The 13,577-nt window shown below is 38.0% G+C and overlaps 2 protein-coding genes across 2 annotated transcripts; both read right to left on the minus strand.

Moving 5' to 3' along the window:
• Positions 1–987: 987 nt before the first annotated feature.
• Positions 988–3,383, minus strand: LOC132127030 (piggyBac transposable element-derived protein 4-like). The gene is made up of 2 exons (XM_059538644.1): positions 1,755–3,383; positions 988–1,629 (listed from the first exon to the last, which is right to left on the minus strand). The coding sequence occupies exons 1-2, from the start codon at positions 3,381–3,383 to the stop codon at positions 1,186–1,188; spliced, it is 2,073 nt and encodes a 690-aa protein (XP_059394627.1). The 3' UTR covers positions 988–1,185.
• Positions 3,384–7,664: 4,281 nt separating this feature from the next.
• Positions 7,665–12,276, minus strand: LOC132127031 (piggyBac transposable element-derived protein 4-like). Its single transcript, XM_059538645.1, has 2 exons — positions 10,171–12,276; positions 7,665–8,836 (listed from the first exon to the last, which is right to left on the minus strand). Exons 1-2 carry the CDS (start codon positions 12,274–12,276, stop codon positions 8,393–8,395), a joined length of 2,550 nt encoding a protein of 849 aa, XP_059394628.1. The 3' UTR covers positions 7,665–8,392.
• Between the last annotated feature and the right edge of the window lie 1,301 nt (positions 12,277–13,577).

The raw sequence follows: 13,577 nt of genomic DNA on the forward strand, positions 1-13,577 counted from the left end.
CATTTAGCAGATACTTTTATCCAAAACGGCTTACAAATGAGGATAATGGAAGCAATCAAAATCAACAAAAGAGTAATATCCAAGTGCTATGATTCGTCTCAGTTAGCCAAACGCAATACACATAGCAAGTTTTTTTTAATTCTATAATAAACAAAGAAAACAGATAGAATACAAAGAGAATGGAGCAAGCGAGTGTTAGAAGCACTTTTTGTTAAATGAATAATAAATAAAAGAAAACAAATAAAAGAAAAAAGAATAGAGAAGATGGTGTTAGTTTTTTTTTTTTTTTTTAGGAAACAAGCAGTTGGTATATAAACAGGGTGAAAGTCTTAAAGGGGCAAGCTTTTTTTTTTTTTTAAGAACAGAATTAGAATAGAGAGTGCTAGAGTTAGAGGGTCAAGTAAAGATGCAAGAAATGTGTTTTTAGCCGATTCTTGAAGAAATGCTCTGCTCGGATTGAATAGGGCAGGACATTTCACCAGGAGGGAACATTTAATGTAAAAGTCCGTTTAGCCAACGGTCCGTGGCATGACATCTGAGGCTAGGCTGAACAAGGCTTAACACTAACTTCATTTAATAGGACTAAACTTACTATAAAAAATATAAACAGACATAATATCTCTCTTAGTTACACCATAAAGTTTAATATAAAACAAACACATTTTATATTACTTCTACTGCAGTAAGAACTTAACACTTCATTATGAAAAATCAGGTAAATATCATATGATTTTTTTAACATCTGCTGTCATGACAATGACATGAAATGACAATTATAACCAGTAGGTGGCTTTACTGACCCACATGCTTGATTTCAGTAACCCATTGCTCTATAATTTTGTTATAATTTTGGAAATATACTTAGGATATACTTACCTAGAAAAATGAAAGATTGCCATTTTTAAATCCACCTTTGAAGTGTTCATTTTTGCAGTGATGCCATATTTTGCTTACAAAGAGTGTTATAATGAAAACACTAAGTATACATAATTTTGTAGCCTATCATTTATTTAAAACATGAATATTCAGTAATTCTAACGCCTCAACCTAATAAAAAAAAAGTCAACAAAACAAGGGCAATAAACATGACATATTTTGCAATGGTAAACAAGTTAGTAAAGAAATAAAAAAAGAATGTCAGAAAACCAAGTAACAAACAGTACATAACCAGTGGTTAAATCATGTTTAAACCTTCTTGCTGCATTCTTGGCAATGAGCTGTCATAACAGCGTGTGACCCGCAAATGTATTTGTTACACCCACTGCATGTCAAACTTGTTTTTGTGTCCTTCTTTCGGTCACAGATCTGACACCTTTTCCTCTTCCCTGGGGTCACTGGTGCGAGATAACTGTCTTTGACCTGCAAAGAGCTTGCTTGTGCTTCCATCACCATATTCTTAGAAGATGGAGTGCGGGGAATATTTTCCCGTCTTTTCATGAGAGGAGCCACCAGAGCTTTCCCTAGCTCTTCCAGAAAGAGCCTCCTACTATATTTCTTCCCTTCGTTCCATGAATTATTTATTTCCTTCCATAGCACAAATGCATTGTAGGCAGAGACATCCAACATATTGAAGAAAATCACCATGGGCCAACGAGCTGTCTTCCTTTGGCAGGTGTAAGTAGCAACAAGCTAGAAACAAAATGACATACACACAACACCAAAGCTTTAGCTTATCAGCTGACATTTAATTTCACCTTAAATCTGGCATATGGCCTTGAATAAAAAAGAATAAATAATGCAAAGTAGCAAAATACCTTGTCAAGGTTGTCAACTCCGCCTTTGTTGTGGTTGTAGTCTAGGATTATGTTTGGCTTCTTGTGATCTTTGTTGCTTACTTTGACATCTCTGTGGAAAGTGCTCATGAAAAGCACATTTTTATTTTTTCTGGGACAGTAGGACACAAGAGTGTGCGTATCAGTGAAGGCGAACATGGATGATAATCGTGTCCTGTTCTTCATTGACAGGAGCGCAGGTGGGAGCTCAGGGTTGTTTGATCTGATGCTTCCAATCATGGTCATTTTCCTTTGGAGCAGCTCCTGGCCGAGGGCGTACGATGTGAAGAAGTTGTCACATGTGATTGTGTGTCCCTCTAGACCATCTGTCATGTCCAGGACCACTCGCATTCCCTGGTTCTTTTCTGACTTGCCGTCGGCAGCTTTGCCAGTGTAGATCTGCAGGTTCCACGCGTAGCTCGATCTGGAATCGCATGCTGCCCAAATTTTAATTCCATACTTGCCCGGTTTACTCGGCATGTATTGTTTGAAGGGACAGAGACCTCTGAAACGGACCAGGCACTCGCCCACAGTGACGTTTGGGACTGGATTGTAAAAGAGTGGCAGGCGTTGGACCCATTTATCCCAGATGGTCCTTACTGGTGCCAGCTTGTCTGTTTTCTGTTGGCTATGCTTTTTGTCCTTTTTGTAAAAGCAGAAAATCCTTGACAAACTCTTAAAACTTTTCAGTGACATGGTAGCACGAAAAATTGGCCTTCCAGACTCAGCGTGCCATAAGCCATCTATGGCCTCATGGTGGGATCGATACACACCTGCCAGAATCGACACACCAAGAAAGGCCTGTAAGTCTGTCCAGTCCAGCTTCTTCCAGGCAGCACCAGACACACGTTTCCCCTCTAAATTGGTCATTTCAATCAAAATCTGTTTAATATCATCTGGGAAAAACAATTCAAATGTTGATCTTATATCTTTAGCATTGGCACATGCCAACCTGGTTGGTCCAGGGGTCATTCTGATGATACGATGAGCTGGAAATCTCCCTCTTTGTCTCTGAGGAGGAGTTTTTGAAGTCCACAATATGTTTCCGTTTTTGGACTGATAAGCTGTCTCTGTGTCAGCAGTGACCTCTGACTCTTCCTCTGACTCTTCTTCATCAGTAGAGTGGTAGTCTGGATCGAACTCTGTATTGTCCTCTGTTTCAGAAACTTCATCAGAGAGCTCCATCTCCAGTTCTGCTTCTCCATCGAGATCCCTTTCCTCTTCCATCCATTCAGTACTTGTCGTACGTATGGTCACATATTTTTTCTTTTCCATCCCTCCATCACTTGTCATATGTTGGGCCAAGTCTCTTTCCTCTTCCATTCTTCCATCACTTGTTGTATCTAGGGTTGAGTCTCTTTCCTCTTGCATTCCTACATCACTTGTCATATGTTGGGCTACATCTCTTTCCTCTTCCATTCTTCCATCACTTGTTGTATCTAGGGTCGAGTTTCTTTCCTCTCGCATTCTTCCATCACTTGTTGTATCTAGGGTCGAGTCTTTTTCCTCTTGTATTCTTCCCTCACTTGTTGTATCTAGGGTCGAGACTCTTTCCTCTTTCATTCTTCCATCACTTAACATATGTTGGGTTGCATTTCTTTCCTCTTCCATCCTTTCATCACTTGTTGTACATAGGGTTGCGTCTCTTTCCTCTTCAATCCTTGCATCAGGTGTCATATGTTGAGTAATGTCTCTTTCCACTTTCATCCCTCCATCACTTGTCGTATGTAGGGCTGTGTCTCCTTCTTCTTTCATACTTCCATGACTTGTTGCATTTAGGAACTCATCCCTTTCTACTTTCATTTCTCCATAACTTATCGTATAGAGACTCCCGTCTGCTTCCTCTACCATCTCTTCATCACATGTCATATGTAGGGTAACATTTCTTTCCACTTTCATCCCTTCATCTCTAGCTGTATGAAGAGTCCTGTCTTTTTCCTCTTCCATCCCTTTATCACTTGTCTTACGTAGGATTGTGTCTCTTTCCTCTTTCATAACTCCATCACTTGTCATTTGTGGGGTCACATCACTTTCTTCATCACTAAACTCTAATAGAAGAGCCAGGTTCTTAGCAACATTAAGCCGTCTCTCCATTGTGCAACTTCAGAATGAACTGCAGGCAAGATCCAAGGAAGCCACATTTATAACCTTACAGTAAAACATATATTTAAAACCAGTTTGGGAGGACATTTTGCTGTCATAACTATGAAAATTAAAAGCTCATAAATGTGCCAGATTATGCTTTCCTTTAAAGGGATCGTTCACCCAAAAAAATACAATTCTATAATTAATTACTCACCTCATGTTGGTCCAAATCTGTAAGACCTTCGTTCAACTTTGGAACACAAATTAAGATATTTTTAGCTTTCTGATCCTCCATAGATGGCAAGGGTACTACCACGGTCAATGCCCAGAAGTGTAGTAAGGACATCGTTAAATAATCCATGTGACATCAGTGGTTCAATTGTTACTTTACAAAGTTATGAGAATACTTTTTTTTGTGCAAAGAATACAAAAATAAAATTACTCAACAATTCTTCTCCTCTACGTCACCTTGGTGCAATTTTGTCACGACCCATGCTTTCTTTGTCCACAAAAAGTATTCTTGTAGCTTCATAAAATTATGATTCAACCAGTGATGACACATGGACTATTTTAACGATGTCCTTACCATGTTTCTGTGCACTGACCATGGTAGTACCTTTACCATCTATGGAGGGTCAGAAAGCTCGCGGATTTCATCAAAAATATCTTAATTTCTCTTCCGAAGATGGTCTTAAGGGTTTGGAACAACATGAGGGTGAGTAATTAATGAAAGAATGTTAATTTTTGGGTGAACTGTCCCTTTAAATCCAATGATTTACATCGGTATGTGTGATAGTTAATTTCATTATGCGGCCCTCCTCACACATAATTAAACAGATTTTGACATATAGAGATAAATGGTTAGGTGTGTTCGACTTATGCAGCGCTTTAAAAAACTGATCAGCATCTAACCTGAAGGAGTGCATACTGGTTAGAACTACTGGCCATATTGAGACAATGGAGAAGTTGTCAACCACTTCTTTGGCATTTAAATAGAATTGGCTTTTTCTTAACTTTATTCTTGTACATACAGGCAATGTATTAAGCAATGCATCAAGTACTGAAGGAAAAGTGTTCAACATCTATATTTATGACAAATTTTGCATCTGATCCACTTCACCTAATATAGTAGCAAACACCACACAAGCATCACTATAGGAAGTACATAGTGCTCAACTTTACATTTTCAACACTGCCCTCTAAATCTCAAGTGGTGAAATGGGTGGAGTTTGACCTAATCCAGCTCCACCTATGTGGACCTAATGGGTTGAGTTTGATCTAGCTAGGTTTAGAGATCGCTTAGGGATAGGGATGTCATGAGCAGCACCTTCTGGCAAATCTTGTTGATCTGTTGAATTAAAGGAACACTCCACTTCAAAAATAAAAAATAGGCTCATTTTCCAACTCACCTAGAGTTAAACAGTTGAGTTTTACCATTTTTGAATCTATTCAGCCGATCTCTGGGTCTGGTTATAGCACTTTTAGCTTAGCTTAGCATAAATCATTAGACCGTTAGCATCTCGCTCAAAAATGACCACAGAGTTTCTATATTTTTCCTATTTAAAACCTGACTTTTCTGTAGTTACATTGTGTACTACGACCGAGGGAAAATGAAAAGTCGAGATTTTCTACCATGGGTGCAGCAGGCGCAGTGATATTACCCAACGCCTGAAAATAGTCCCTAGCTAGTTTGTGTAGTTGCAGCAATAGCAGAGTAGCTGGCGACTATTTTCAGGTGCTGCGTAATATCAGCTGATCGACTGAATGGATTAGAAAACAGTAAAACTCAAGTGTTAACTTTAGGGGAGTTGGAAAATTAGCCTGTTTTAAAAAAAAGTGGAGTGTTCCTTTAAGCTGCAGCCAAAGTTGAACACACCTATATTAACATTTTACACATTAACCAAATGTCAGATTGTTCTAAGCCAATGAGCATTGTGCTTTTAGTTTACTCAGCTGGTTTTAAAAATTGTGACTGCCTTGCAGAACATTTGCAGTTACATTTTAACACATGTAAACACGACATCACTGCAAATCGGATATCTGACAACATTATATTGCTTTTAAGTTGGGAAAATGTATATATATATTTTTTTGGACGATTAATAAAAATGTCCTGTTATTACTGTGTTATACTGTCATTCATGTCTTTGTTTGTGTCTTAAATTGTGCCTTATTGGTCGATTTTATTTGACAATTTGTTTACGAATTGCTCTGTTGTATTCCACCGGGAAGGCGAACATTTTTCTTTTCTTTCTTTTTATAGCGACAATACAAATGTGTATGTAAATTGTTAAAATTGACCAGGTCTTATGTAGGCTATATATAGGAAGTTGTACCTGCTTAACGTACATTGACTGAACGGAACTGAGAGGGTTAAAACGAACAAAATGGCAGCAGCTGGATTGTGAAAAGATGTAGGCTGTTTTCTTTTGGTGTAAAACGATGAAACGCATCATAACATTCGTAAATCGCTTAGCAAAAAATAAACGTCGGTGAGGAATTCAATTCAGGCTTTGTGTGTATCTTACCTTATACAAGACTTTTCGTGTTGGACACAAATCCTGTCCTTTGGTCTCCTGGTCTTCCCGTGTATTGCAGAAGCTCTCGGTCTGCGTGAGGAACACAGATGCATGTGATTAGCACACAACACGAGCGCTGCATCCAGACGAAAACATCCATGTGTCGTTTACTGCAAAATCAATTGCTGTGTGCATTATTATTGTAATCGGTAAAGCAGCAGTCCTCATGTTCAGCGCATGCGCCCTGTGGTGACGCACAAGCACAGTCAAGTCATGCAGCTGGATACTATTGGATGTTGCACACAACGGAATCATTATCTGAAGAATATTTACGATATTCCCCGAATGCCCTATGAGGGAATTATTTAATATGCACACGACAATATTTCAATCAAAAACTGACACTTTGAAATCAATAGGTCACGGGCTAAAATATATATTTTTACATAAAATATATATATTTTATGTAAACCGAAGCGGTTGAATATCGGATTCAGTTACAAACATCTGTAAGTTGAATATGGCGCAAATGAAACATTTATGCATACAAATAACTACTTTTGTAATAGTTTAATTATTGAGGATTGTATCAGCATGCCAAAGCCACGGACTGCATGTTCATAATACAGTGCCTGGAGCTCAGACAATAATGTGTTACTATCAGAAACATGGCTATAGAAATACCAGCTGAAATAGAAAACAAAATTGGTAAAATTAAAATATAAAATATTTTACACTTATATTTTAAATATAATCTATAAATATAATAATAATATAACAATCATAAAGGTGGTAGTTCCTCAGTCCTCATTTAAGGAGCAATGCAACTGTATAACATAAAAGAATCTCTTTTGTAATCTACAAACGAATATGTAATGCATGAATAAATTATACAATTAATTACACAATTTAACCATCAGACACTGTTCACTACAGACTATTCCTAGTCATGACTGGATTATTTTTTTTAATGTAATATAGTAAACATTTCATTAAACTAAAAAATTTGGAATATATACAATATATATGCATTTGAAACAACTGCAGGATAATGACATGAAATAATTATGTCCACATCAGTTTTGAGAAAAGTAATATTTAGAGAAACGTTTTGATTTTGGATATATATTAGATACAGTTATTTAGAAACACAAATATTTGACAATGTTATAATTTTTAAAACCACTTCTTTTGAGATGTCTTTTTTTCCAATGATGACACATTAACACTTAGTGTTAAAATGACAAGACACAGAGCACACATAAGTTTATAGCCCACATAATTTTATTTATTAAAAAAATATTCAGTAACTCTGATGAAGTAAACTAATGAAAATATTAGATAAGTAAATGGCATATATTTTGCAATGGTAAACTTGTTAGTAAAGAGTTAGGGTTAGGATGAGCAGCAGGAAAATAAGTGCTATAAAACTGTTTAACAAACAGCATATAAGCCAAGTTTTGTTTAAAGGGGTGATATGACATTGCTAAAAAGAACATTAATTTTGGGTATTTGTTGTAATGAAATTTTATGTTTAAGCTCAAAAAACACATTTTCCACATACTGTGCATTATTGTTTCTTCTCTATGCGCCGCCTTTCTGAAACGTGTCGATTTTTACAAAGTTCATCGTTCTGAAAAGAGAGGTGTGCTCTGATTGATCAGCTATTCAGTGCATTGTGATTGGCCGACTACCTCAAGCGTGTGACGGAAATGTTAGGTCAAACAAAGTATTTTAATTTTTGCAACAAAACACACAGCGTCTTCACAACATGGCGACGGCAGCAAGGATAAAGTTATGCCTTCTATGGCATTATGCAAATCTTCCCACATCAATAGACGTAGGGGTGCGTATAAACAAGGGGTTTTAGGTATGGACGAATCTTAACTTTCATAAAGAATATCTATTTGGGTTTGAGACTTTAGTCTTTGCAACTTTTGGGATCTTATCTATTCACAAACAGCTTGTAACACTCCAAAGAGAAAGGAAAACTTGAAATTGCATCATATGACCCCTTTAAACCTTCTTGCATGCGTAGCAGTAAGAAGTTATAATAGCATGTGTCTTGCAAATGTAAATGTTACACTGACTGCACATCATACTAGTTTTTGTGCCCTTCTTTGCCTCACAGACCTGACACCTTTTCCTCTTGCTGGGGCTTGATATTGGGGAGCAGCCAGGTTTTTTGGCTGTAGAAGAACATGCTCTTGCTTCCATCACCATATTCTGAGAGGCTGGCGTGCGGGGAGCATAATGCCGTCTTTTCATGAAGGGAGCCACCAGAGCTTCCCCTAGTTCTTGCAGGAAGAGCCTCCTTCTAATGTTTTTCCCTTTGTGCCATGAAGGATTTATCTCCGTCCACAATACAAATGCATTGTAGGCAGACACGTCCAACATGTTGAAGAAAATCACCATGGGCCAACGAGCTGTCTTTCTTTGGCAGGTGTAAGTGGCAACAAGCTGAAAGTGAAATTACAAACAAAACATTTACATGGTGTGCATCTGACAGATGTTTTCATCCAAAGTGACAACCTATTCAAGGTATACATTTACATTTTATCAGTTACTGCTTTCCCTGGCAATCCAACACATGATCTTAGCATTGCTTTAGCTCACCAGCTGACAATTCAATTCACTTTATTTGTACCATTTGTTCTTACTCCCTGATTCACAGACAAAGCTTAAGCCTAGTCCAAGACAAAAATGTAAGTCTGTGCTGTTTCAATTTAAGGTGAGACACTGCAGGTGAATAGGGTAAAGAAATTAACAAATATCGCCTTACTTACTCAGTTGATTAATTACATTGATAATTGCAGAAAAAAATGTATTGCTAGTTTCTAAAATTTAATTTAATTGATTTAATCTGCAAATAAGGCATTATTTAATGAAATATGCACTTAATGAAATATGCAATTTAAATACATTTCTAGTACAAAAATCTAAACACTGGATGAAGTCAGTTTCAAAATGGTTTAATTTAAAATAAAAATGTTTTTACAGAGGGAATTTTGGGTATCTTTTTTTTGTTCACTCCATAAATCAGAAAACACTTAGAATAGGCAGAAAACTATATATTTCGACAATTGTTTGGGGAATAAAATGTTGTATATAATCAAGCAAATTATATGTGAACAAATCCCTCTGTAAAAACCTTCAGGATATAGACAGGACTAAAAATGTAAAATGTTAAAATGTCTAAAAATGTTTGGTATGTGTAAGTGCTACTGAAGTGGAGATGTATGGCTCAGTGTAGGAGAAAAACTCATTCTGAGAAAACGGCCTATAAAAATATGCATTTTAATTTAAATCTGTTGACACAGATCAAGTTCTATAAAAGACACACTTAACAGTGTCTTTCGAATGTTTTCTTACCACTAGTCTGAAAAAACACTTTGTAAAAAATAAAAAAAGGCCAAATTCTCAAACTTAACAGGTGTATGAAAAATGTTTTGCCTGCAGTGTCTTCCCTGAAAAAAAAAACTTCCACTGACTGATCTTAAAATATGTCAGTGCCATTGTTTTACCTCAAGATGCACACCAGTAATGTTTAATGTTAAAATACTTACATTTGCTTATTGAACTATGGCTTAATCCTGGTTTAGTCTAAGCCCTGTCTGTGAAACCAGGCTTTAAATTTGGAAAGAAAACAAAGTAGCGACAGATATTTCTTTACATATTATGACGTATGTCTGATTGTAATAGATTATTGATAAAGAAAAAATATCTATAATTAGCCTTTAAACATAGATCACTTCATGCAGAAAATGTCTAAATAATACAAAGTAGTAAAATACCTTGTCAAGGTTGTCAACTCCGCCTTTGGTGTGGTTGTAGTCTAGAATGATCTCTGGCTTCTTGTGATCTTTGTCACTTACTTTGTCATCTCTGTGAAGTGTGCTCATCAAAAGCACATTTTTATTTTTTCTGGGACAGTAGGACACAAGAGTGTGCGTATCAGTGAAGGCGAACATGGATGATAATCGTGTCCTGTTCTTCATTGACATGAGTGCAGGTGGGAGCTCAGGCTTGTTTGATCTGATGGTTCCAATCATGGTCATTTTCCTTTGGAGCAGCTCCTGGCCGAGGGCGTACGATGTGAAGAAGTTGTCACATGTGATTGTGTGTCCCTCTAGACCATCTGTCATGTCCAGGACCACTCGCATTCCCTGGTTCTTTTCTGACTTGCCGTCGGCAGCTTTGCCAGTGTAGATCTGCAGGTTCCACGCGTAGCTCGATCTGGAATCGCATGCTGCCCAAATTTTAATTCCATACTTGCCCGGTTTACTCGGCATGTATTGTTTGAAGGGACAGCGACCTCTGAAACGGACCAGGCACTCGTCCACAGTGACGTTTGGGCCTGGATTGTATAAGAGTGGCAGGCGTTGGACCCATTTGTTCCAGATGTTCCTTACTAATGCCAGTTTGTCACTTTTCTTTTGGTCAAGCTTTTCATCTTTTTTGTAAAAGCAGAAGACCCTTGACAAATCTTGAAAAGTTTTCAATGGCATCGTAGCACGAAAAATTGCCCTCCCCGATACACCATGCCATAAGCTACCTATTGCCTCATGGTGGGATCGATACACACCTGCCAGAATCAACAGACCAAGAAAGGCCTGTAAGTCTGTCCAGTCCAGCTTCTTCCAGGCAGCACCAGACACACGTTTTCCCTCTAAATTGGTCATTTCAATCAAAATCTGTTTAATATCATCTGGGAAAAACAATTCAAATGTTGATCTTATATCTTTGGCATTGGCACATGCCAACCTGGTTGGTCCAGGGGCCATTCTGATGATACGATGAGCTGGAAATCTCCCTCGTTGTTTTTGAGGCGGAGTTTTTGAAGTCCACGATATGTTTCCGTTTTTGGACTGATAAGCTGTCTCTGTGTCAGCAGTGACCTCTGGCTCTTCATCTGACTCTTCTTCATCAGTAGAGTGGTAGTCTGGATCGAACTCTGTATTGTCCTCGGTTTCAGAAACTTCATCAGAGAGCTCCATCTCCAGTTCTGCTTCTCCATCAAGATCCCTTTCCTCTTCTATCCCTTCATCACTTGTTGTATGTAGGGTCACATCTGTTTCTTCTTCTATCCCTCCATCACTTGTTGTATGTAGAGTTGTATCTCTTTCCTCCTCCAACCCTACATCACTTGTTGTATGCAGGGTCGCATCTGTTTCCTCTTCCATCCCTCCATCGCTTATCATATGTAGGGTTGTGTCTATTTCCTTTTTCATTCCTCCATCACTTGTCTTACGTAGAGTTGTGTATCTTTCTTTTTCCAACTCTTGATCACTTGTTGTATGTAGGGTTGCATCTATTTCCTTTTCCATCCCTTCATCACTTGTTAAATGTAGAGTCAAATTTCGTTCCTCCTCCATCCCTCCAACACTTGTCATTTGTAGAGTTATGTCTATTTCCTTTTTTATCCTTAGATCACTTGTTGTATGTAGAGTCAAGTTTCGTTCCTCCTCCGTCCCTCCATCACTTCTCATATGTAGGGTTGTGTCTCTTTCCTTTTCCATCCCTCCATCACTTGTCTTACGTAGGGTTGTGTATCTTTCTTCTTCCAACTCTCGATCATTTGTTGTATGTAGGGTTGCATTTATTTCCTTTTCCATCCCTTCATCACTTGTTAAATATAGGGTTGTGTCTATTTCCTTTTTTATCCCTAGATCACTTGTTGTATGTAGAGTCAAATTTTGTTCCTCCTCCGTCCCTCCATCACTTGTCATATGTAGGGTTGTGTCTCTTTCCTTTTCCTTCCCTCTATCACTTGTTGTATGTAGGGTTGCATCTATTTCCTTTTCCATCCCGCCATCAATTGTCATAGATAGGGTCGAGTCTCGTTCCTCTTCCATCCCTCCATGACTTGCACATAGGGTCTTGTCGCTTTCCTCTTTCATCCTTCCATCATTTGTATGTAGAGTCACCTTTCTTTCATCTTCAATTCCTCCATCACTTGTAGAATACAGGGCTGCGTCTCTTTCCTCTTCACTGGACTCGTATAAATGAACCGGGGACTCCACATCACTAAACCGTCTTTTCATTGTATAGCTACAGAATTGACTGCAAGCAAGGTTCAGGGAAGTCACAAATGATAGGTTCAAATGTCCTCTAATATTAAAAGTTCATTAATAAAACAAATTTTTTTTATAAGGACAACACATTAATCAACATTTCTGTAAATGTGCTAGTGTTAGCCAGTCAGCTAATTTTTAACTGGAGTCCTCTGGCAAGATGTTTCAAAACTCTTTAAGATATCAAGAACAATAAACAAAAAGCATTGTGACAACGGTACTAACACTATAACAACAATCAACATTTTCACACAATCAGCCATACACAAGCGACAACACACAACTTTCAATAGGTATATGCAAGTGTGCTGGAAAACATTAACGATGCATTAACCTGACAGCGAGCAAAGATCAGGGAAAGTTAACAGCGGATAAATGAAAAATGATCACGTCTGTTTTTTTAAACGCCAGGCAGACATGCGCTCAAGCATTGATGCCGATGCCCCATGTGAATGTACAGATACAGTTTGCAATACAGATGTTTTCTTACGACATGTCAACGAGTTGCCATCACGCTGGATTATTCGTCTTGTGAAGCAGTGGCAGAAATGCAGGAAATTGGATCCTGCCATTCTATGCCGCCATCTCCAACGCGTATAGCTACAGTACTAGCAGTATATTGTATTTTCCATTTGACTGACTTATGGATCACAACAGCACAAGCTTGTTTCTGCAATGACACTTATGTTTTATCATATTTTACATCTAGTGTGAGGATGTGAAAAATCTACACTAAATCCGATCTGACCGGTCAGATTGAAACTGATTTCCAGGAATGCGATTTTAATAGGATTGCAAACCACATATGAATGTATAGCTCGGATTTAATGTAGTTCATTGCTGTTCACATTATCTAAATATGGTTAAATTTCAGTCAGGTTTGCACAAAAATTGGACTTGGGCTGACAGTCTGAATGAGGCTTAAGTGGACTGCAAAGTGGACTTTACAGGGTATTCTGCCATTTTAAGTGTTATTACAATCCGGGATTGAACATGTTTGGTTCGAAGGACACTGCAAACTGCATAGGTAATAAGGGAACAACAATACATCACTTCACAGGAAGTGAAGAGGGGACATCACCCAATTGTCATTGCGCACCATGTCACCAATTAGATGAAGCAGAGCT

Source organism: Carassius carassius, chromosome 45, assembly GCF_963082965.1.
Source record: "Carassius carassius chromosome 45, fCarCar2.1, whole genome shotgun sequence".
Classification (NCBI taxonomy): Eukaryota; Metazoa; Chordata; class Actinopteri; order Cypriniformes; family Cyprinidae; genus Carassius; species Carassius carassius.

Excerpts from the sequence above, each read along its gene's own strand:
- LOC132127031 (XM_059538645.1), bottom strand. The coding sequence starts at position 12,276 with ATGAAAGAGGAAAGCGACAAGACCCTATGTGCAAGTCATGGAGGGATG. Across the intron at positions 8,837-10,170 it reads GAGTTGACAACCTTGACAAG|CTTGTTGCCACTTACACCTG; the intron begins GTATTTTACTAC and ends TTTCACTTTCAG.
- LOC132127030 (XM_059538644.1), bottom strand. The coding sequence starts at position 3,383 with ATGGAAGAGGAAAGAAATGCAACCCAACATATGTTAAGTGATGGAAGA. Across the intron at positions 1,630-1,754 it reads GAGTTGACAACCTTGACAAG|CTTGTTGCTACTTACACCTG; the intron begins GTATTTTGCTAC and ends TTTTGTTTCTAG.